This window comes from Scleropages formosus, chromosome 13 (assembly GCF_900964775.1).
Source record: "Scleropages formosus chromosome 13, fSclFor1.1, whole genome shotgun sequence".
Lineage (NCBI taxonomy): Eukaryota > Metazoa > Chordata > Actinopteri > Osteoglossiformes > Osteoglossidae > Scleropages > Scleropages formosus.
In genome coordinates, this window is record NC_041818.1 from 27709751 (window position 1) to 27734120 (window position 24370).

General features: G+C 49.4%; 2 protein-coding genes across 3 annotated transcripts in view; both read right to left on the reverse strand.

Moving 5' to 3' along the window:
- Positions 1–342: 342 nt before the first annotated feature.
- Positions 343–12419, reverse strand: fbxo38 (F-box protein 38). Of its 2 annotated transcripts, XM_029257608.1 has the most exons (21): positions 11929–12419; positions 11060–11299; positions 10561–10694; positions 9981–10144; positions 9660–9825; positions 9298–9573; positions 7865–7958; positions 7478–7608; positions 7186–7356; positions 6927–7069; positions 6491–6713; positions 5748–5879; positions 4980–5129; positions 4302–4877; positions 3446–3546; positions 3242–3344; positions 2986–3152; positions 2743–2888; positions 1948–2051; positions 1449–1562; positions 343–1184 (listed from the first exon to the last, which is right to left on the reverse strand). In XM_029257608.1, the coding sequence occupies exons 2-21, from the start codon at positions 11188–11190 to the stop codon at positions 1006–1008; spliced, it is 3405 nt and encodes a 1134-aa protein (XP_029113441.1). In that variant the 5' UTR covers positions 11191–11299; positions 11929–12419; the 3' UTR covers positions 343–1005. The 2 variants fall into 2 exon arrangements, with proteins under 2 accessions (XP_029113441.1, XP_029113442.1); XM_029257609.1 differs by lacking the exon at positions 11929–12419 and having other exon boundaries at positions 11060–11402.
- Positions 12420–14058: 1639 nt separating this feature from the next.
- The window catches only part of fgfrl1b (fibroblast growth factor receptor like 1b), a 30735-nt gene continuing 20423 nt past the window's right edge, over positions 14059–24370 (reverse strand). The window contains exons 3-6 of the mRNA XM_018733325.2: positions 18512–18604; positions 17347–17625; positions 16631–16984; positions 14059–15857 (exon numbers count right to left, since the gene is read on the reverse strand). Of these exons, the coding sequence (XP_018588841.2) occupies positions 15481–15857; positions 16631–16984; positions 17347–17625; positions 18512–18604 (1103 nt within the window). The 3' untranslated portion in view covers positions 14059–15480. The remainder of the gene's footprint in view (positions 15858–16630; positions 16985–17346; positions 17626–18511; positions 18605–24370) is intronic.

The window sequence follows — 24370 nt, forward strand, 5'->3', positions numbered from 1 at the left end:
GCAGCGAGGAGCACTAAAACACACACACACACACACACACACACACACACACACACACACACACACACACACACACACACACACACACGCGCGCGCGCGCGCGCACACACGCTCTCAAGGCTCCTGACACCTGAACTTTGTTCACATTTTCCCCCCTTTCCTTCCTCCGATCAGTGGAGGAGGGTAGAGAAACAGCAAAAACTTGTTCTTTCCCTTTTAAGAACGGAAGAATCGTTTCAAACTGAGCTTGGGCTCAAAAACGGAAACGCTGGGGAAAAAGAATCAAACCCCAGCACAAAACTGACAATAATACCGTTTAAAAAAAAAAAAAAAAAAAAAAAAGACTAAAACATGAAAAAACTAAATAAAACAGCGGTAGAAAAAGCAAAAAGGGAAAAGTGGCCTAAGAGAACCTGAGCAAAGGCCAGGGTTTCTGTAAAGGTCAAGTGTCTGCAAGTGCCAGTGACAGGAGGGCAGAGGAACAGCTTCCCAACACACTTTCTCTCTCTCTCTCTCTCTCTCTCTCACACAAAGCCCTTTTAACAAAAAAAAGTTCTTCACCAAAAAGCCACCTATGAAGACCACCTCCAACCTGAGGCTCTAGAAAAGCAGTGTGTGTGCGTGTATGTATGTACACATACATATGGGCTCAGGGACTCTTCCCCGTTTTACACAAACGCACCCAGGTGACGCCGCCGTTCCACGGGCAGGCTGTGTTCAACGAAAGCACACAAGGAGCAGGTGGGAGCGTGAGTGTGTTAAGAGTGTCCTACAGCGAGCGAAGGGAAACCCCACTGGCCGAAAACATCTAATCAAACAAAATCTAATTATTAATATTGCCGCCTCCCTGCATGTAAGCAAAACAAAGTGACCCAGTGCCCTGCATCACTGCACTGATCATCAAGCAGAAGTCCATCAGTGGGGCCAGCAGTTGTGGGCGGAGCCTGAGCGAGAGATGTCGTCGTCGTCGTCATCATCTTTGTCTACGAGGAGCAGCTGAGGGCTCTAGATGTAGTCGTCCTCCACCGGCTCTCCGCGGACGTCGCAGTAGTGAATAAATATGGCCGCTACACGCTGGAAAACGCCCCGCCGGGTCTGCCGCCGCTCCGAGATCTCCTCCCCAATGGTCTCCATGCAGATGTCTGCAGAGAGCTGGCCCTTGCGGCGCGGGGCATAGATCGTCGCTGCAATGACACACACACACACACACACACACACACACACACACACACACACACACACACACACACACGAGCGCACGCAGGGCTCAGTTCCACCCCCACAATCCTGATATGACCTTGCACTGATCTAGGAGCTGCTATGAACGCCATGGCCACAAAGACTTGAGAAAGAAGGCACAAGTTTGCTTAACCCTCCTGACCTGAGCAATGGGCAACAAACATGTCCTTGGAGCAGAGAACTTTCTCACACTCACACACTGTACTCACTGCTCTCGTCATCCTCGAAGTCGTAGCGAGCGTAGCTGTTGGGCTCAGCCGTGCGCAGCGTGCGAAGCCAAGGGAAGTCAGTGATCATGGAGTAGGGGGCCCCGTCCACCAGTCCTAGGAAGGAGACACAGGAGGAAGCGGCTCAGGCCTCACAAGTGGGGCTACGATCACATGACATCGTGAAACCGCGATGGACTGTGCAATTCCTCACTGGCCCACGATGAGGGTTTCAGGCTCATGGTGCCACTGCGACCACATGTCCGACTGTCCACATGTTTGACGTGGCGAGTTCCCTCACGCAGGCCAAGTCTCCCCCTTGGGGCAGGCAGGCTGTGACCGAACTGCCATTTTGATTTGGGAACCGAGCAGAACTGCCGTTCTCACGCACTTTGGCTCGGGGCTCCCACATACTATTTATGGAAGGATCCGGAGGACTTATGTCTCTATGAGGCGGGAAGGCTGCTTGTGGCCGAGCGCCATCTCCCCATCGGCCTCTCACCCTCCAAGGTGTAGATGTCTCTGCCCCAGGGGTAGTTGGGGTACTTCTTGACGTCCTCCTCCGTCCGTGTCGCCTCAGGGAAAAACTCGTACTTGATGAGCTCCCTATGGGGGGGGCAGGGAGAACGGAAGTGTTTATGAGCGAGCTCCCTGACGGTTTCTCTTTTTACACAGGAAGGAAACGGGAACGCAGTGTAACCAGCAGACATAAACATCCATCTAAGTACATCCTTACTGGGTTAAGAAAAACATTCATCTGTGCGCTCAATGGATCACTAGTGCGTCGAAACATTGCCATTTTACAGAGGTGGAAGAAAGAGCCCCACCTACTGTCAGCATTGGCTACTTCTGGGACAGATGAGTGAAACACTGCCCCCTACTGGAACACGTACCCGCCAGCTGACATGCCCACGTCTCCCTGTTTTGCGCAAACAATCTGAATTATAAACATCAAGTGTGTACGAAAGCACAAACAGGTGCTTAATTTGAAAATCACAAGCATAAAAAGTTCAACAGCAGACCAAATAAAATCTGAATAATCTGACAAGTTTAGAGCAGGAGAAGATGAGCACTAATCAAGTGGCGTCAGATGAATATCAGCACCAGGAACTGTAGAGGAACTGTTTTGGCTGCCATAGATTTATAACCAAAAAAAAAAAAAAAAAAAGAAAACAGTGCAGGACTGCAGGGGACCCTGGGGTATAACAAAGTTGCCCATCATCTCTACCACATGGCGGGGAGAGACACTGGGGTCGCCGTCAGCACAACTGTGACTCGAGACACAGCCGACACTCACTGGCTAATGTTGGCGATGGTGTCCATCCAGCTACGCACGCGCACTTTATTCCTGATGTTGGGAGGGTTACTGAACTCGTGGATGATGCTGATGTGGTAGGGATATGGACCACGGAAGAGCTTTCTTTCCAGCGCCAACGAGTCCACCTGCAGGTTGGAGCCGAGCGGCACAGGTACGATGAACAAGGTGGCGCCCAAAGCAACGGGAAGCAGAACGGGACAGCGGAGCTTCCGGGGATCCGACCTGCTGCATGGGGCGCATGTAGATGATGCGGTTCCTCTCAGGGGCGATGCGCAAGATCTGGTCCAGCACCTGCTCCATGTCCAGCTTCTTGCACTGGGCGTAGTCAAAGCGGTTCACGATGGGCGCGTTCTCCACCCTCAGGTGCTTCAGCACACGGCAGCGGGTCGCTGGTCGGGACGAGGCGGAGCACGGCAGTTCAGTCGACCGAGCAGGACTCGGCTCGGCAAGGGACAGAGGGCGGGAGGGGAGGACCTACCGTGAACGAACATCATTTTGGGGCACTCCTTCAGCACAAGGTCGGTGATGCCGCAGTTGGTCAGCGTGATTCCTACCAGGTTTTTGGATTTCAGTGTCAGCACCTGGTGAACAAAAGGACGAGAAGAGGGGATCAACTCTTTACTCAGTGGTGCCTTTTGTAGAGCAGCGTGTTTAATGCACACTGGACTGGGTTGGGACTCACCTGCACGTGGTCATCTTCGGTCACTGGGTCACTGGTGCTGGTTGCCTTGTCTGCAGTACGTTTCCTTTTCACTGCAACCCGCGGCTTTGCTGTGGTCAGTTCTGCCAGGGAGCAAGAAAACCTCGGAAACTCATACTTCTCTAACGCGACTTACACAAACTTACCCATGTATAGAGTGGGGTCATTTTTACTGCATCAGTGCAGCGTAAAGTGCCTTAAACAGTACTGCCCTGGTAACACCAACACAGACATAGTCACACTGCGGAAGTTCAACAGGCTGAATTGTACTGCCGTGTCATCCTGTGTGAAATATGCCACAGTCATCTTTGAGCCTCACCTTCCTTAGATGTGTGCAGGAACCGTGTCTGTTACTGTTTCTACACAGAAGGAATTCAGTTTCTTTTCAATTCCCCCTCCCACAGTGACAGATAATTCAGAATTATAGAACAACACACATAATTAAGAGAGTAAAGCAACTGAACAAACTTTAAAAAAATTGTAGGAAGGTGACCAGGAATCGTCTGAGTTTTATGCACCTACTTGTGCGATGAACATCAGTGCAGAGTGGAAAGAAACAAACCAAATTTACTTAAGAATCACACATCTGCAACTATGTCTCTTTCTCCTAATGTAATGCACAAATTGCATTTTCTCTGAGATGTACATCGCTCTGGAGAAAAGCATCTGCTAAATGAATAAATGTCAACTGGCAACAGCGGAGAGGAAAACAAAGACCTCCCAATTACAGCCAAAGGAAGACAAACATCTGGGAGTCCAAGTACCAGTGGCTGCCCCCACTCGTAGTCACCAGGAAATTGATACTGTAGCATTAATAAATTAATCTCTGAAGTCCTACCTGCCTCAGATATCAAAGGGACAGAAGAGAGTCGGCTGCGGGCGCGAGTAACAGGTCGCCGTGGAAATCCTTCCCGTGGGGTGTGGTTCTGAGCTGGGTCTCCCCCGGCATCCAGGTTTCCCCTTTCGCCACTGTCCCCGCGTTCTTCGACCACCGCCCGCGTTCTTGCAGGGGCCTCGTCGATCACCTCCCTGGGCCCTGGCCCCACCCCTCTCGCAGGCTCCACCCCGAGCCTCTGACCCGGTGGATGCGTTCCTCCCCTAGTCCGACCCTCAGGGCTGCTTCGAGCCCTGTTACACGTGCAGCGTGCCCTGACTGCACCTTCCCCGCCGGCCGCGACGGCTCCTGGCCCTTCCTCTTGATTGGCCGAGTCCTCCCTCCAGCGTATGGAGCAGACGCAGCCCCCAGCTGCGCACCCTGCTCCCGGGTCCCTGGAGCTGTGGGTCCCGTGCTCGGTGCTCTCCGTGGCGGCCTTCATGTCGGCCTTGATCTGCTCGCTGGTGACCTGGCAGCCCTTCTCGCAGCTGTGCTCCTGAGGGGGGGCTCCCCTTCGGCGCAGGGGCGTCTTCCCTTTGCCTGGAACCGTTCGGGGATGAGGGAGAGCGACGGAAGGACAGGTCACTGGGACATGTGATTGGACAGGAGACGAGCGGAAAGCCGGGCTCCTCCTCTACTCACTGCTGAGACGGGTTGCGTCCGCTGCTCCGGGCTCCGGGTATGAGGGCTGGGTCTGGGCCGCCACTCTGCCGGAGTCCTCGCCCTCCTCGCTGTCTGAATCGGACACCGTCACGGGCCGCTTTCTGCCTGCTGCCTGGACCCCGCTGGGGCCTCGGGTGGTTGGGGGGTTGGAGGTACACAGTGAACAGAGGGAAAGTTTCCTGCAGCTCCACTCCCCCTAGAGCCTGTACTACACAACATGTCCTCAGTGTTTGAAAGTACGCAGTACTGCATTACTGCGGTAACATACTCATTACAGCTAAAGGAGGAGTTTCCACTAGTTACTAGTAAGGGTTCACACACTCCCCCCCCCCAAAATTGTCGAGGGGCCCTTTGTTCAATAACGGTCCAATGTGGCGTCTGTTAAAGTCTTATCGATCATTATGATCACTTTCAGGAGCCATTTGTTTTCAAATCCAGATACTTAGAATGATGCAAAACTTTTCTCACAACCAAGAAGGTGAACGAATGTGATGAAAACAGAAGGCAAGAACACCGCTGGTACTTTGCTATGGTCGACTGCGCAGAACTGCTAAACTGTCCGACGTCTTATTTTGCATTCTTCATGCGCTTCCCACATCACGTACCAACTCTTTTCTGAGATTTCTCACCCCATTTACACACCCTGTTGGAGAACCTGTCTGCCGGGTCCAATGCACGTGGACTCACGCATGCATACTCGCACTCTCACACAAACACACTCAATGTGCCAAGCCCACGCAGACCTACCTGCTTGCTCGCGGTCCACGGTTCCGGTCGGGGAAGCCGCATCACTCGGGCCAGGTGGCTCCCGCTCTGGGCTGCTGGCCGCCGCTGCCACCTCCATGTTTTCTTGGACCACCTCGTCCACATTGTTAACCTCTGAAGCACAACAACGGGGAGCTCAAACATCTCGGCACACCGCATGTTCTACTGCCAGCCCAAGAGAGCTTCATCTCATCCGCTGATGTGCCTCTGTCTCGGAGATGCGAGGCGTTTAGCCGAGATGGGGCACGTATTCCTCTAACATGTGAGCTACGAAACTGAGCAGGAAGTGGAATATGACCATGGCTAAATCAGCCGGTGCTGGGCAGCTGAAGCACACTGGTCATTTTTCGCTGCGCAAGGAGAACGAACGCTCAGCCCAGACCAGCCAGGATCAACACTCACCGTTGTGTGCTTCCAACGCTTGGCGAGATTCAGTGCAGCTGCTAATGTTGTCAAAAGATCCTGCAATTACTTTTGTTCTTTAGCTGATACTTTTCTCCAAAGCGAGTTCCGGTCAAGCTATTTACAGTGATTTACCCATTTAAACAGCTGTGAAATTTTTACTGTATCAATTGAGGGTAAGTACCTCGATCAAGGGTACTACTGCATGAGGTGGAATTCGAACCCGGGTCCTGCAACTGCAAGGTGCCAGCTCGAACCACTACGGCACCCGCTGGCCCCAAACTGGTGTTTCGGTTTAATACAGAGAGGTATGTGCAGCGTACCGTGGTTGTGCTCATTCTGCCAGGGGCCCTGCCCCACCTCGTGGCCCTCCTCATTCTCGTTCTCCTCGTGCGGAGGGACGTTGGCCGGGGCAGCGTTGTTGGCGTTGTTGTTGTTCTGGTGGTGGTGGTTGTTGTTGTTGTCGTTGTTGGAGTTCTGGTTGCTGACTAGGGCCGACGACACGCCGATGCCAGTTCCAGCGCTCAGGCCAACGCGGGCACAGCCCTGCCCAAGAGAAGCACTCATAACAGAGGGAGCCAAACTCACGGACCTCCCCCCCCCGGGTCAACAGGATCAATGTGCGAGACCCTTAACTATGAGGTGCACTTGGGTGGTCAAAAGATTGTTAGTTTTTGCTGCAGTGAAGCTTCAAGTTTCTTATTCAAAGCTTTTGTCTGCAGACGATGTGGCACCTGCAGCCGTCATCAGGCAGCTCACCTTGGGGGGCTCACGGAACATCTGGTCCAAGGAGATGAACTCCAGGCTGGGCAGCATCTCGATGAACTGGCTGAAGGATTCCAGCTTGATGGCGTGGCAGCGCACCAGGGTCAGGTCCACCAGGCGGCTCCAGCGCGCATGGTCTGCGGAGGAAGCGAAGGTCCTTCTGAGACCGAAACCCCCACCGACACTTTCCCACCAGGGCTGCAGGTCAAGACACAGTGACTCCCCGGAACGACAGGAGCTCGGGGGCCAGTACCTGAGAACCAGTTGTGTGGGTTGTGCAGGTGCGGGCAGTTGTAGATGACAAGATACTTGAGGGAAGAGAAGACCTCATTGACCGCCTTCATTCCAATGTCCGTGATGATCCCCGGGTTCTCAATGACGTCCGCCAGGCCGTACTTCACCAGCTCCGAGTGGCTCATCTTACCTGTAAGATCATGGGTTAAAACTGAGTTCCGCCGAACACGCCCTCCTGAGACGGCACCGGTTTGCTACGCACACTTTCGAGGTCCAACGGGAGTGTCCCTTCGGACAGAGTGCTCACTCACACTGCAGCAGGAACTCATCCACGTATCCCAGGTGCAGTGTCTCGAACTGGGGGAACTCCAGCTCGGCCATCTTGAGGGCTGAGAAGACGCCATCTTTAGTCAGCGAGGGCTGGATCCGCACTTCGTGGAGCCTGGAAAGACCGGGGCGCCACAAGGGGAGAATCAGCAGCACCACAGCCACTCGACATGACAAAACGAGCTAAGACTGGGCCCCGGTTCAACAGCAAGCCACCTGTGAACGTCAAAAGAGGTTCTTGTGTCTTCCCAGAGAAAGGGAAATGGGGAAATGCGCTGCGTGATGTAGGGACAACAGCGCCGGTTTCAGCCGAGCGTGCGATCTGTGGAGGCAGAGCGGAAGACACACTCAGCCGTCCAGCGGTCTCTTACCGGCGAGCGGCAGTGATGATGAGGTAGCCCAGGTCGACCTCGAGGGCGTTCTTACAGGCCCCAAACACGATCGTGTGCAAATTACGAAACCCCCCTGGAGAGCGAGAGAGAGTGGCGTCAGACTGCAGCAGAACCGCAAACTGTGCACCGCTGCATAGCTGGGACAGGCATCACGCATGTACAGGTGGTGCTGGACTTGGGCATCAAACTACCCTATTTGACTTCCAATGTTTGGCTGTAATGTCTAGCGCTGACGTACCATGTTTCTTATTCGCTCACTCAGCGTGAATCTGAGCAACTGTTTTATTTACAGTACGTTTCATCTGTCATTCCATTCAAGCTACTTTCTGCACAATGACTAGCAAACAAAATTGGAAATGTTCCGGTGGGGCCAAAAAAAAGGGGGAGGGGTGGATGCACCATGTCTGAGATCATAACTGTTGTATAACAGATAAACTTTCATGCAGCTACTCGTGTGATGAACATTGGTTCATATGTTCGTGTGCTGTGGAGTCTGTCCTCACAGGCTGTATTACATCCTGCGGTGGCAGCTGCTCCACACAGGACAAGAAAGCCCCACAGAGGGTGGTCAAAACAGCTCAGAAAATCATCGGCACACAGCTCCCAGGAGTACAGGACACCTATACCACACGCTACCTCAGAAAGACCAAGCGAATCATGGAGGATCACAGTCACGCTGTATGGGCACATTTCTCTTTTCAGCCCTCTGGAAAGTGGCTCAGGTCTATTCGAACCCACACTGCTAGGTCCAGGAACAGCTTTTACCCCGTTGCTGTAAGAGTGTTCAACACTCACTAATGTGCCACCTTTTGCAACTAGAATTTGCACTGATTCCTCCAAGAACATCACCTGCATTGTCACTTTTAAGTATTCTGGCTATTTATTGTTATTTACTGTTATTGTTACTGGCATTATTTATTGTTTTTTTTTGTGTAGTACTCTCTATTGTGTTGTCTATAGTCTGCGGAGAAGCACTCAAGCAAGTATTCCATAGTACTTTGTACACGGTACTTGTACTTATGACAATAAACCTTGAACTTGATATGGTGGAAAGCAACACACCAACTGTATTTCAGAATCACACGTTTGCATCCAAGTCTCTCCTTCTGCTAATGTGATGCACGCATTGTATTTTCTATGATGTGTACATCGCTTTGGAGAAAAGCGTCTGCTACACGGATATACGTAAATGTAAAACAATACTAATACAGAATAATAAAATGAAATGAGTCAAGAAACGTAACAAAAGCCTATCGTACAATCCGTTGGCTTATATGTTACAGTAAGGGTTTTTGCAATTTGTGTCGAGGTTGTGGGAAAGGACCAACCACCAGTAACAGTCAGTCTCTGGCGAGGTGAGAAGGCCTAAGCACGACCATCCAAAAACAGCTCCTTCAAAGCACGACCCTCACCTGACCTCCAGCTGTCCTCCACCACGTGCTGAATGAGCCCCCCGAGGAAGGGCACCCTCACCAGCTCCAGCTGCTCCAGGTTGCGGGCGGAGGCCAGGCCCGTCACCAGGGGAACGTACTTGAGCGAGTTGGTAGGGCCGGCGCAGTTCCTCATGACGAAGGTGCGCAGGCTGACACACAGGAAGTCCTTGAAGGGCTGTGGTTTGGTGAAGCGCACCCACTTAAGGTACAGGTGTTTCAGCATGGAGATGCAGGGGATCTCCGGCACATTGACCCCTGCGGCAGACGAGGCGCACGTGAGCAACGCGCTCGGTCGCTCTGGTCAATCAGAACGTGCTCCCGGCCTGTGCTCCTTCACCTACCAACCAGGTGCAGTGTCTGGATTTTGGCCGCCACCGGGATGGTGAGCTTGTTCTCGGGAGGGATCGGGAAAGCCCCGTTGCGGTTGCGGAACTTGCCCAGGATGTGCACCTGGGGCATGTAGTTCCAGATGGCCTCCACCAGCTCCAGATGGGATGTCTCCACTCCCTGGTGAGGAGGGAGCACAATAACCACTTTATAAGCAGCAGCAGCAGTAGTAGCAGCAGCTTCTTGTCCTCGGTAGCAGAGAGGGGCACAGAGGACCCATTTTACTACTAAAATCCTCTGTAAGATACCATCCAATGTGGCAGAGCACCGCTCACCAGCAGATTGGGGCAGGCCTGCAGGGCCTCCAGGACACCGGGGATGCTGAAGGCCTCGTAGCCGCGTACCCGACGGCGCTCCAGGTAGCGCGGGTGCAGTCCGTACAGCTGCTCTAGATCCGGCATCTTCTTGAGAAGCTTCAAGAAGCTGGAGTCTGTGAAGCCTGAAGGGGCACATCAGTGGAGGACACACTTTTCAATGCAGGGTCACAGTGGTCCAGAGTCTCCACTGGAAGCTGAGAGCATGAAAGAGGGTACAACTTGGATGGGATACCTCTGTAACACAGGACAATCTCTCTCTCTCTCTCTCACACACACACACACACTCAGAACGACCAATTCACCCGAAACCGAAACGCAAACCTTCAGCTCAGGAGTAGTGAGGCTCCACCGTGCCTCCCTCTACTGCATTATTAATCTTAAATTCATACTGTAAATGTTCAGAACTCGGCATTAAGCTGACGCCCTGCTTTCAGCGAGCGCACTGCCGGCCTCAAGGTAAAACCAACTAAAGGACGTCGCAGCGCTCTGCCGACGCTCATCCCGACCACTCTCAGCAGACGGGCGTTGCGGGTCCCACCTGAGGGCATGTACTCCCACCAGCGGCTGGCACACAGGTCCACGACCTTCACCACGCGCAGATAGAGCGTCACGGCTTCACGCAGCTTGCGGGACAGACACTCCATACACATGATGTCCTGCATGGGGAGGTACCTGGAGCAGGGGAAGGAGGGCTGTGTTTACCAGGGGGCGTTACCTGTCACAGCACTCTGCCGGGGGCCTAAGTAAAAATTTTTTGAAAACAAACATTCAACTGGGCTCATCTGACAGTATTTTTGTGCATTTCTGGATTCAGATGAATATCGTCACACAGACACCTCGACGTGGATCTGAGTGCAAGCCATTAATGTCCTTAAACACGGAGCGGTGAATACGAAGCACATCTGTGTGTCGAAAGAAAATGTCAGCAGACCCGAGAGCGGAACGGGAGCCGAAAAGGCGCGCGCGCAGATGCAGAAACCCGCTGCTCGTTCGGGCGAGTCGCAGCCCCGAGGGGTCGCCGGCTGTGCGGAACCTACCGGAATATGTGGCAGAGGACCTCGTGCGAGAGCTCGTTGATGTAGTCCTTGGGCTCGTCCTGCCTGCCGGACTCGGAGACGCTCCCGCCGCCGCCCTGCGTCTTGGACGACTTCCGCCTCGGACCCGTCATGTCAGGCGGGGGGAGAGGGGGGTTCACGCGGGGAAGGCAGAAGAGTCACTCCCTCTCTATAGGGCCTCTAAACACTCGTCATGTGTGTGGACACACAGGTGGGCGTCACCTGTATGAGACATGGGTCGAGTTTCTCACTGCAGTCAGCGAGGGCAGGGAGTTACAGGACCGAGAAAAACAAACGAACACACACACACACACACACACACACACACACACACACACACACACACCTCGACCTTTAAACAGAAGCCTAAGTCTCCTTTTGTTTACTAGCACGAGTCAGTAAGAGGTTAAGGGATGTCCCACCATTGCTCTGTTAACAGCGTGTGAAAAGCTTCTGTTAAAAATAATACCTTCATTTTAGTGACACGGAGCTACATTAAAATAAAAGCAACTCAAGTGGCTGAAAACAAAGACACAACTGCGGTCACCCCGAAGGGACGGTGTGGGACAGCGTGGGACAGTCACAGTGTCCTCCGCTCATCGATCACCGGCGGTAAACAACGTGGTAAACACTGCGGGTAAGACTTGTAAACACTGATCACAGTGAAATACAGACACACACGTGTCGGTGCTGAACAGAGAGCTTCCAGCAGTGAGTCTGTGTGTGTGTGACACTGACACAGCAAACTCTGTGACAGTTACAGCAGCGACACTACGGTATACTACACTACACTATAGCACACTGTGACTGACTTGGACAGCGGCGCGTTCCAGCAACACACACACACGTACAGCGCACTTTCTTTCCCTTCAGTCAGAAATGGGGCCAGCGGCGGCGGCGGCTGCGGAGGACCGTCAGTCACACGCATCGGCTTGCTGCTCCACCGGTCGGTCGGTCGGTCGGTCGGTCGGACACAGACACTCAGAGGGACGGAAGGCGGCAGACGGACAGCGCGGCTATCGCGCGCGGGCAATTAATTAGCTACCATCGGCGCCGCACAGCCCCCCGGCGGTGGAGAACTCAGCAGTCGAGGCCTCTGACTGTGAGTCTGTGTGTCTCTGAGTGAGTGCGTGCGTGTCGAGCTCCGGAGCTCCGTCTCCTTCGGCGTACAAAGCAGGCCTGGAAACAGTGCCGAGGTGCGGGAAGGTAAACCGGTACACAACACACTCCTCCCGCTTCAGCTCGTCCGGAGTCGCCTAACAAACACGGGAATCGGCCGCTAAGTTCAACCTTCCGCTTCGTTCCTCTGCGGCTCCAGGAGGCACTTCCGCTCTCCACTGGTCCCGCCTCCTGACGTCACTATGACCTCGAGGGTGGGCGGGGTTAGAATAGGAAAACAAATCTGTTTTGTTTTTCCTTTTAAAGAGAAGTATACAAGAAAATATTTTTTAAAAAGTACCCACGGGGTAGAAATACAGATTACAGTTTACATGAAACTATCTGAAAGAGTGTGATCGTTTTAATTGCTTTTTTATTAGAGGAGTCTTGGATAGTAGTAATGTAACCAAGCAGCACATTTTTCCATAACAGTGACAATGGTTTGCGAGGGAGAATATTTACACTGATGGAAATTTTGCACTTTTTGCCAAAGCGGACAACAAATCGGACGAGAGGCTCGTAGACGCTCTTCCGCTGTCCTCTGTCACCACCTCGTTACGTCACTAAGACCTATGCTGTGGGCGGGGCTAAGGGTCGGACAACAAATCGAATGAGATGTTCGCAGAAACACCGCTGTCGCTGTCTCCGCCCCTTACGTCATGTGGGCGGAGCTAGAGGCAGGAATTCAATCCGAAAGAGAAAAGTCGCATGTGTGAATTGTTATTAACGCTGGTTATGTGTATACATGTCATCTTATGAAGGAAGTTAATATGAGTGCCATGTCAAGAATGGTGAGACATACAACTAAGAGGGGTTTATGAATAAGGACCTTTAGCTTACGTAGGAAGTGGGGAATATACAGATGACAGACATGTGTCAGCTGCTGGTGAGTGAGAGTCCCAGTTGTGCGTTGAATAAACCAGAAGACCACACGAAGCTTAAGTAAAGAGCAGCAGCAAATTAATTTGATTTATTAACAATTTGGATAATAAATTGGAAGTGCTGCAAGATGAAGAGGATTTTTGCACGGGGCTCGCGAGTGGGCGTTCGCTCCTTCTGCCACCAGGTGGCGGCACATTTTCACGAACCCCCAAAAAAATGGAGAAAAAGGAATAAGTGGAATATTGTGACTGAATAAATATTTGTATTCGAGCTCCCTGGCCAGCAGCGGTAGGAACTTACAGTAACCTCGTCGCTTCGACTGGTAGTATTATTGCATGGATTTCTGAGAAATGGTGAGGAACGTCACAGGGCACTTTCTCCCACATTCGTTCCCCAGAGACTGAGAGAGATTCACTCTCCTTCAGTCCTTCCACATGTGACTGACACGTGGGACAAGTGGCCCCACGAATATTCTCTCTGCGTGTCATTGATTCTGTTTTTCATGCCGTTGTAAAACTTTTCTGCAGGATAATCCGGAGCGCAGAGTCAGCTGGGGACAAAGTAGTGGTTCTCTCAGAGTCCTGGTTGTCAGGGTCCAGGTCGTGGGGCCCCCCATACGTGACTAATTAGCGCAACCCTAACGTGGTGCTGCGATCCCTCGGATCCCTCTGGGAACGCTGGTCCTCTTTTGTGGGAGTTTAAAAGCGCCTCTTTGCCTCCCGCAGCCCTATGCAATGTCTTAAACCAACAGGGGCCTGGAGGCCTTGCTGGGAATGTGCAACGCAGCACAAAGTGCAGCACTAAACGGCGTCCTCAGCACATTCGGCAGCCGCTCCACTTCACACACCTGTAAAAACCAGCAGTTTCCCCAGGATCAAGAGCACAACTGCAGCCGCTAGCGATATATTTGACCTGTTTGTCCCCTTGGAACAAAAGACGTCACTCCAAAAAGTAAAGAAAGTGACCAGTTTTATTAGAAAAATATTTCTGAATGATTCTGTATAAACACAACAACTGGACTAAATGGAAATGAGATGCGTTTAACACCCACTTGTAACACTTGGACACACAACTGTCACCTTGGAACCTGGAACCGGACTTAATTAAAACCAGACAAAAAAAGATTTGCCCAACAGCTGGAAATAATCAAAGATTATTATTGCAATTAAGACCTAATATGGGCATATACAAAATAAATACTGTATATAAACATAAAATCATCAGTTTAATATATATCACATATCATTTGAACTGTTTAATTTCTGGGCCCATCCTTTATATTGGTCTCTGGTGTAATTTTCCATCAAACCTTATTAGGAAACATGAGCACATTCACATGGGTAACAAATATCATCCATTCAGCTAATTTCAATAACTGCTTGTCCTGAGCAGGGTTGCAGTGGTCTGGAGCCTATCCCAGAAGCATTGGGCATGAGGGGAGGTACACCCTGGATGGAATGCCAGCCCACCACAAGGTAGCCAAACATACCCACACTATGGACAATTTAGTGTCTCCGATGTACCTGAACTGCATGATTCTGGAGTGTGGAAGGAAACCCATGCACACACAGGAGAACATACAATCATCACCGAGACTAGGCAAGGATCGAACTCACGTTCTCTCACACGAAGCAGGCATTTGCTGTGCTGCCGTGCCGTATAAGTAACATCAGCAGATACAAAAACACATAGCGTGACATTTTAAATAAAATACACACTTTAAGGGAATCGTACATCATACGCATTTTTCTACACATATCTTTTACAAATGTCTTTGTGGCAGCTTTCATCACAAACAGTACAAAAATTTCGGGAATACTGTGTTTTCCAGACACAGAACATCTGTGAAAACAGAAACAGAAAGGAGGCCCTTATCAGTTCATCCTCTGACACTTAGTCCCTGACTTGTCTCACACACGCTGCGCGATCTCAGCCTACGGGTAGCCGTGTCACTGACGTACCGCAGTGTGATCCTGGCACAACACAGTGTAAACAGCACTGCTGCTCGACCTCAGCAGATTCATCACAGTCACAGCTTCCAGTTTACTAAAGCTTATATGGGATTTCCTAATATTAAAATCCGCTGCGGATAACACAGTAACACAGTAAAAGGAAACACACGGCAGTATGCTTGTGCTCTGTACTGATGGGAGTATTTCTAAAGCAGATAGAGGTGAGTGTGTTTCCCTCCTCTGACACTCTCCACATTGCCTCTTGATGACAGGTGCTGTCCAGGTGTGACATCACCGCTCAGGTGAGTACTCCTCCTATGTAAACTCTGTGGCTCAGCTGGAGTTGAGCATTGCAAGGCCACGCGGGTTGGGGAGCAGCAGGGGCACGAGGAAAGGACCAGGGGGCGTTCATCAGCACTGGTAGTGGAAATGTTGGTGGATCTTGCTGTCTATGTGAGCGTGGCAGTGGGTGTGTGTGTGGGTGTGTGTATCCGTGTACACTTTGGAGTAGACTTTCTGGGGGCTGCCAAAGGCCGGGGGGCTCACGCCCAGCAGTCTCTGGTTGGGGAAGTCAGGCGTGGTGGCGCAGGTCGTGGTGGAATCCTTATCCCGGTGGCTGGGGACGGCCGCTCGAGGCGCCAGCACGCCGTGACGCCGCCGGCTGTGGCACAACCAGAGCACAATGGTGCCCACTATGAGCAGAGCTGCTGCGGGGATGCCGATGATCAGTGGCCATGGCAGGCCTGAGTTCAGGTGTGGCGGTGTCACTGTGTTCTCCATCTGGGGGTCTGAGCAGGCAGAAGATAGATTTATGTGAGCACGTTTTTAAGAGCAGGTTCACACAGAGCGCCATCCAGCAGCACAGTGACACATCCTGACATAAGGCGTGGCTGTGCCATTTCTTTTCAGATCAATACATTTTTGTCTTATCTATTGATCTTTAAAAGCATATAAATGTACTACGGCTGAGTAAAGCAAACAGTTTTCCTGGTTACTTATTTAATTTAAATGTATTTGCTTTACTGGTGCTTTCTGAAATATTTGTTTTGTCACTGAGTGAACACAGCCGGTGTTACCATCCAAACCAAGAGATGGCGGTAAACAGCATCCAAACAGAACCAGAGCACAAGACCACCTTAATTCAACTCACTTCCCCAATATTTACAGCTTATGGTGTTCCTGAGTTTCAGTGATCAGTAACAAGATGAGAAATCTTGCAGATGTTTATGGGATGAATGTACGAACAGTCACCATTGAAGTGGAGTTTGTGGAGACACATTTTTATCTGCAGTTATTTTAAATTAAATTAACTAACTGCGGAAGCCTATGGATTTTGCTATTTTAAATTAGTTTCACTTTGACATAAAACATCAGGAAGACACTTCTGGTCTCAGTTGTGTTCGTAAGTTGAGGAGCTGGCATACACTTTTTTTTTTTTTTTTTACCCATTTGCATATAAATTCTGACAAATATTACATTGCCTTTTGGACCCTGTTAGAGTGAGATCTGTGATTTGGGGGACCCCCTCCCCTGAGACCTCACAGCAGAGTGTGGCACTGACCTGGCAGCACGGTGAGGTAGGCGCTACGGAAGCTGTAGCCCATGGTGTTGGCCCCCAGGCAGATGTACATGCCAGCATCTTCCTCGCGGGCCTTGACAATTGCTAGTTTGTTGAGGTAGGAGCCGTCAGGCCGGGACCACACCTCCCCCGTGGGCAACACCACAAAGTGTTGCCCTCCCACTTCCAGGGTGGAGTTGTGGCGTCCTTCGGCACCTGGGTCCACTCGTTTGAGCCACTGGATGACGGGCTTGACGTCGCTGTGCACCTTACACTGGAAGGAGGCGGTGCCACCAAACTCCACAGTGGTGTTGAGCGGGTGGGTTCCTGTGAGGATGGGTTTAGAGTTGGTACGTTCTGGAGAAAGAGGGAAAAATAGAGGCTCGTTCAGTTAGGAGAAAATTTATTTGTCAATTCATCTGACACCATTCTCCAAAGTGACCTAGAGCGTTAAGGTACTCACACTGATTTATCCATTTATACAGCTGAATAATTTTTACTGTAACAGTTCAGGGTAAGTACCTTCAGCAAGGGAACTACAGTAGGAGGTGGGGAAAAAATAATAGTTAAGCAAAATTTCCTCTTGTGGAGGCAGAAAAAATCTTGATGCAGTTGAATAAAATGAAAATTAAGTAAAAATAGAATGAAAGCAGAATGATGAAAATATGGTTTTGATATCAACAGAATGTCTGAATGGCCCTGAATGCTAGGATAGTTACCAATGACGTCCACCTTGTAGGTGGCGTTGATGTGCCCGGCCGCATTGGACACGTGGCAGGTGTACTTGGCACTGTCCTGTGGCTGCAGGTTCTTCAGGGTGAGGGTCCAATGAGGGCGCCGCCCCCGACGCGGGACTGCCAGTTGGGTGTGGTCTTTCCACCAGGTGACGATGGGCTCTGGGCTCCCGCTGGCCAAGCACTTGAGCCTCACCGAGCTACCCACGGGCTGCTCCAGGACACGGCGCCGCATCTTGGTGGGCTGACTGAAGCGCGGTCTCACTGCCAAGGCCAGTGGGGACAAGTGAGGGCTTGTTCAAAAGGAGGTGACACCATCTAAACTTTAGCACCCATTGCCCACTCAGCCTGACCTGATCATAATGTTGGGCTGTTTTAATACCTCCACACCTTTTCCCTGGTTTGTCTTTTTTTTTTTTTTAATAAACTAGGACTTCATTAATTGGTTTTCCATCCATTTGTCCATTATCAGTAAACACTTATCCAATGCAGGGGCAGTGTGCGCCAGAGTCTCACAGGGTATAAGGCAGGGTACACCCTGGACAAGGGTCCAATCCATCACCGTGAAATCACATAGTCTCATTCAAACACACACTATGGGCAATTTACAGTCACCGATTCCCCTGTCTTTGGGAGGAAACCTATACAAATGTGGGAAGAACATGGAGACTCCACACAGACTGAGCTGGATTTGAACCCACACCTAAACCCACACTTCGGGAGTTATGAGGTGCCTGTGCTACCAACTGTGCTATTGTACTGCCTTTCATCCTCATATGCAAGAACAGCTAATCCAGGGGGCAACTGGTATCATAGTGGTATGAGTTGAACTTTGGACCCAAACATTGCAGTTTTTAATCCCACCTCCACCTGTAGTACCCTTGAGCAAGGTGCTTACCCTGAAGGTGCTCCTGTGAAAATTACCCCGCTGTATAAATGAGTAAATAATTGTCAGTAGCATTACGTTGTAAGTCACTTAGGAGGAAAAACATCAGCTAAACATGAAATAGTATTCATGATTGTAATTAAAAAAAAAAAAAAAAGTAATTATCTGAGTGAATGTCTCCCAGCTTGACTGACTCCTAAAAATGAACAGGGTTCCTCTGTGCATGAACCATCTGTGAGTCTGTGGATGGTCGAATGAGCTCACCCAGGGGTGGTCCTGTGGGCTCCTGCTGGGTCAGATCTGCGCTGGGCTCCTCTGCTCCATGAGGAAAGTGGCGCCGTGTGTCTGCTGAGTCGTCTGGAAGACATAAGCAGCTCTGTCAATGGCTAATTCACATAGACATGTGGGCCCGCATACACACTGTACACAGAGTAACCTATACAGTCCCTGTCAAGTCACAGAGGCATCCATACCTGGACTGACACAAAAAACAGAGCTGGGCCACACAATCAGAGATGGGAAGTGAGAGAGAAACACTAGTGTATGATGCTTCTTTAAAGCCCACCCCAAATGGAAGTACATGTTGTTGAATAAGGAACAAATAAATGAATACATGGGGGACATGGTAGTGCAGCACGTGTGTGCGTGTGTACAGGCGGGACACAGTAGTGCAGCGGGTTTGGCTGGGTCCTGCTCTCTGGTGGGTCTGGAGTTTGAGTCCTGCTTGGGGTGCCTTGTGATGAACTGGTATCCTGTCCGGGATGTATCCCCTCCCCCTCCAGCCTTGCGCCCTGTGTTTTCAGGTTAAGCACCAGTTCGTTGTGACCCAGCTCGGGAGAAGCAGTTTCAGCCAGTGTGTGTGTGAATGAGTAGATGAGTAAGGAGAGCAGCAAGGGCTAGAAAGCAAAGATCCCTCAGCATTTCAATTTCCTCTGACCTTTCTTTTTTTTGTTTTCCCCCTAACGAAAATCAACTTTTAACAGTCATTGAAAACACAAATTAAAATAGAATATGGTGCAGCAGGTCACTTAGTGGTTAGAATAGGTGCCTTCCAGTCAAAAGACTTGGGCTTGAATCAAACTTTCAGCTGTAATACACTTGATCAAGGTATTCACCCTGAACTGAAATAAAAACAACCCTGCTGTATAAATGAGTAAATCAGTTTACCTAGCTTATTGTATTAATTAACTTTTCTATGAGATGTATGTTGCTTTAGAGAAAAGTGTCTGTTAAATGAATGAACGTAAATGTAACATTAGTTGAAGAAAATCAGGAGGTAAATGAATAACTAATAGAATACTAGGGACTTCTTTCACAAATCTGTGGTTAACTCAAGTGTATAACTTTGATCACTAGAAAGTTAACTCTCAATCTGTAATATAACCTGGACAAAAACTAGGAGATTTAGAAACTATTCTCAGTTTTCTTGGACTGCTATATGGAGATTCCTGCTAAATACCGTACGTAACCTTTTGCATTTCCTCAGTTCACTCATTTAGTCCCCATGCTGTTGTGACTCAGTTCTGTTGAGCAAAAAAAGAAAAAAGTAGAAACCTGCATGTACATGGAAAAAAAAACACAGCACTTTTCTATTACAAAAATGTAATAACAGTGTCATAAAGGGAAGAAGGATGTGGAGATCAAGATGCAACTCCACAGAGCTTCTGCCTCCACAAGATAGTGCTCATTTTTCCAAATCCAAACAAGCAAGATACTACACGTTTACATTCTGACACTTCTCTCCACAGCAAGTTACAATGTTAAGCTACTTATCATTATTTATCCATTTATACAGCTGGGTAATTTTACTGGAGCAATTTAGGGTACGTACTTTGCTTAAGGGTACACAGCTGAAGTTTGGATTCAAACCTGCAACCTTTTGGCTCCAAAGGCAGCAGCTCTAATCACTACACTACCAGCTGCCCCCCACACAGGATTCTGGAGGTATCCATTTAAACAATTAATATAAAAATTGAGTGTTAGTTTACTCCTCTTTCTGAGCAGTGAAGGCCCACCCAATATAGGTATTTGCAATTGTAAAGTCCCACAAACGACCATGTTTAGAAGACAAACAGCGGTGCTAACAAAAGGTCTGATTATTTGCACTCCTGTAGGGCTTACAGAGCTAAACTCCTCCATGTTGTGATTTCAAGGGTATGAAGTTTTACGGCTGGGTGGGAAGCGCAACCAGCTAATGTGTATTATTTTAACAGGGTTTGAGGGGGTGGACAAACAGAGCTGCTATTGTTGCTTCTCTCGAGTTTCCACACTGTTTAAAACAAGACTCCTTGTTGACTTAACCCTGAGCAGGAAACCAATTAACTGCCTTTAACCTGAATGGTGCTGGCGGCATTGAGAGCCTCGCTTTGTTTGGGCGGCGCTCTGGCCCTGGGTGCCAGAATGCGTGAAAGACCCTCCTAGGTAGCCCTCCACTTGCACCAACGCCCCTATGCCAGCAACCCTGCGCAAACAGTCCCATCTTGATCCAGGGAAGTCCAAATCAACAGAGCGACTCAACACACTCATACAAAGGGCTCTCATAGGTGTATGGGCAGCTGGGAGGGGCTGCTAATGCGCTGCAGACGTCATCATTCCGTCTTTTGCTTGGCAGATGATTCACGTGGGGCAACAGGCCAGTCTGTTTGGGAACTTCCTTTTCCCATAGCACAGATCTGCTCTTTTCCCTTTAAATTCATTGGTGGCATGAGAGAAGTTCATCACTTCTGCAAATCCAGTAGACATGCTGACAAAAAACATTGACTGGGTGCTTATTCTGGATTCAAGATGTTTTGGCGTTATGAGTAACTATGCCCACCCATGAATCAATCCACCCATCCTTTATCAATTAGAACTTGTTCAGTGCAGGGTTGCTGTGGTCCAGAGTCTATCCTGGAAGTACAGAACATGGATGGCTGGGTGGGGCAAAATATTTTAAGGAAAAATTACATCTTCAAAAGTTTCTGTTATGAGACGAACCAACATCCTATTGTGTGTGTGACTGCATGCGGTGTGTTGGCAGTGTCGCTAGGGGACCAGATCTGGGCTCGTGGCCGAACTGCACTGCCTCCAAGGCCACAAAGTGACGCCACACTGTGAGTCTGTGCCAAGGAGAGTGCCACCATCTTCCATCATAATGACAGCGTTCCTCTCTCTGAGAGCTTCGAGGGCACGTGTGTGTGGGTCCGCTTATCCGCAGTCTGGTGCCACCCGCCAGTTCTCACATTGAGGGTTAACAGGGTTTGCTGGGGAGCTGGAGAATGTGCCAGAACATCCACATTCTGGCCTGCTTCCTAGCACTCTCCTTCCCAACGGTGGCCACAGCCACTTCTGTCTGGTTGGATTAGGGGTCAACATACTTCAGTCCTGAGTTAATCCATGTATATTGAACTACTGCATTTCTGGCTGTGACACACCTCCCGGTGGAGGGAGGAGCTAAGGGTAGCCCCCAACCGAGGCTTCAGTGGCCCACGTGCCTCCATTCAGCAGCACTGAGTTGGAATCTGGTAGCTTTAGCTGGGGCTAAAGGGGCCTAGGCAGGCTTTGCTTCTGGCTGCCTCAACCAGCACCTGGGGATTTTGTCTCAGCGGAAACAGAAGTGCCAGGTCAGTTGAGAGTGTGACCACAGCTGATTGGTTTGATTTTTTGGCAGTTTGCTTTCACCAGGGAGTGCTCCTGCTGCTTTTTCTCTGGTAACGTGGGACAAAATCAGTCAATCTTGAAGAGGCTAACTATGTGAAATCTACTGTAAAAACACACAGAGGGATTTAAAGACCTTGTTTCTAACAGGAGAAAAGGTGTATGGTACTCTGTGAGCATCCTGAATTATCAACACAGTTTACTGAGCCACATTATTTACAGCCAGGGAAGGAAATTGCAGAAAAGCACGACTGGACTTTAGAAATCACCTCTCACACCCACCCGCCCGCCCGCCCGCCCCCCCCCCCCCTCTCTCTCTCTCTCTCTCTCTCTCTCTCACACAGGCTACATTGAACACACACTCGTAATGGAGCAACAGTGTCAAAATGGGTCCAGTGGAGTCAGGGCCCCAAGGGGATGGTGTTTATGGAGGACTGTGGTGTTTTTTCCCCCTACATGGAAAACTTTAAAACCATGCCCTCAAAACCTTTCCTTCTCCATTCATACCTGCACAAACACACACACACACACACACACACACACACACACACACACTTCCATGCAGGCCCCAGAATCCTAAAAGGAGGCAGAACAAACACAGAGCTGTGAACCAGCCGGAATGCGCCGGAAGGTTTTCACTGGAGGGAGTACATCTGAATAACGCAAATGCTGAGCAAAATGTTGATGAAAAGGCCATGTTACGCACAGTGCATGTAAAAAAAATCTGAAAAACCAGAGAGACAGGAAGGAGTTGCTGATGGTAACAAATACTATTCTGTTTATTCCTATATCTGTTATTAATGTGTGTGTGGGAATGCCAAACAGAAAGCAGAGGAAAGCACTCAAAGATGCGTCAAAAGAGGGCATTGCAGGGCATTTCAGACTTTCCTTAACTCAGAATAAAGATGTCAATCTTTAACTAACTCACCGATGTTGCTGCCATCAACTGCTACTGAGGCTACAGACTAGCTAAGAACACTCTTTACAAACTGCCATTAGATGCCAGCTATCACACACAGTGCTTCGAGTTTTGGCTAAAAATCTCTATCTTGTTCTCAAGTGACCACAACAACTTTTTCCACATTGCAGCAGGGTCACTACCCTGCTTTCTGGCATGCTTCAGATGAGCTTCAGGATGGCTTTTTTAAGCAATGGCTCCTTTTGTGCCACCCACCCATACGCAAGCCCAACAGGACCCATGACTCAATAAAAACCATGCTTACAATGAGGTACATGGCTGTGAAAAAGTATTGGCGTTCCCCTCCTATTGCAAATTTTTGACACTGAATGTTTTCAAACTTTTAACCAGAATTTAATATTAGATAAAGGGCACATGAATGAACAAATAATACATTTTCACATTTATTTATCAAACACTTTTCTCCAAAGCAACTTCCAACAAACTCTATATAGTGTTATCAGCCCACACACCTTATTCACCGAGGTGACATACACTGGTAGATAAACTACTTACAATGGGTCACTCATCCATACATCAGCGGAGCACACACACTCTCTCTGTCACTCACACACTATAGGGGAACCTGAACAGCATGTCTTTGAACTGTGGGAGGAAACCCACACAGAGAGAACATGCAAACTCTACACAGACCAAGCGGGGCTCAAACCCACGTCATTTTGCACCACCCAGGCGCTGTGACACAGCAGTGCTACTCGCTGTGCTACCGTGCCACCATTTTTTACTTGTTTAATTTATTTAATGAACAAAATTATCCAACACCAACTGGCACTGTGTGCAGAAGTAATTGTCCCCTTACATGTATTAACTGGCTGAGGTACCTTTAGCTGCAATGACTGCAACCAAACACATTGTATTGTTCGGTATCAATCCTTTAAGTCACTGCAGAGGAATTTTAAGTCACTCCTCCTTGCATTCAGTACTTTCTATCCTGCTCTTGACAGTTTAAATTTTCTCAAGCACTTAGTCCTGCAAAATGTGACTTGTACACTCTTGTACTTAGCAGTTAAGACAACCTTGCAAAACAGCTATAGGAACATTTAGGAGGTAAACAACCCTGAACTCATTTAACCTCTGTGATCTCTGCACAGCAATAAATCACAGCTTACTTTAACAGTTTTTCTGCCCAGTAGTCAAGAACTATCGTTTCTACAGTCCCATCAACAATCTGTGGCAATATCTGAAAATTTGGGGTTCACAAAGATCATCCAACTAACTTGACCAATTGGAACAAATCTGTCAAGAGGAATGGATCAAAATGACTTTCAAACAGTGCCAAAAGCTGATGCATACTAAGTCCATATCATTTAAAGCTGCTATAGCAGTAATGAAAGTTGTACCAAGTATTAATGCGTGGAGACTGAATACTTATGCAAACAGATTATTGCAGTTTTTTGTTTTTCTAACATAAAACATTGTCACTTTAAACTGTGACTTTCAGTGTTTTGAAATATCAAAAAGAAAGACATTTAAGGGCACCCTTCCTGATGTAGTAAAATGGAAGAACT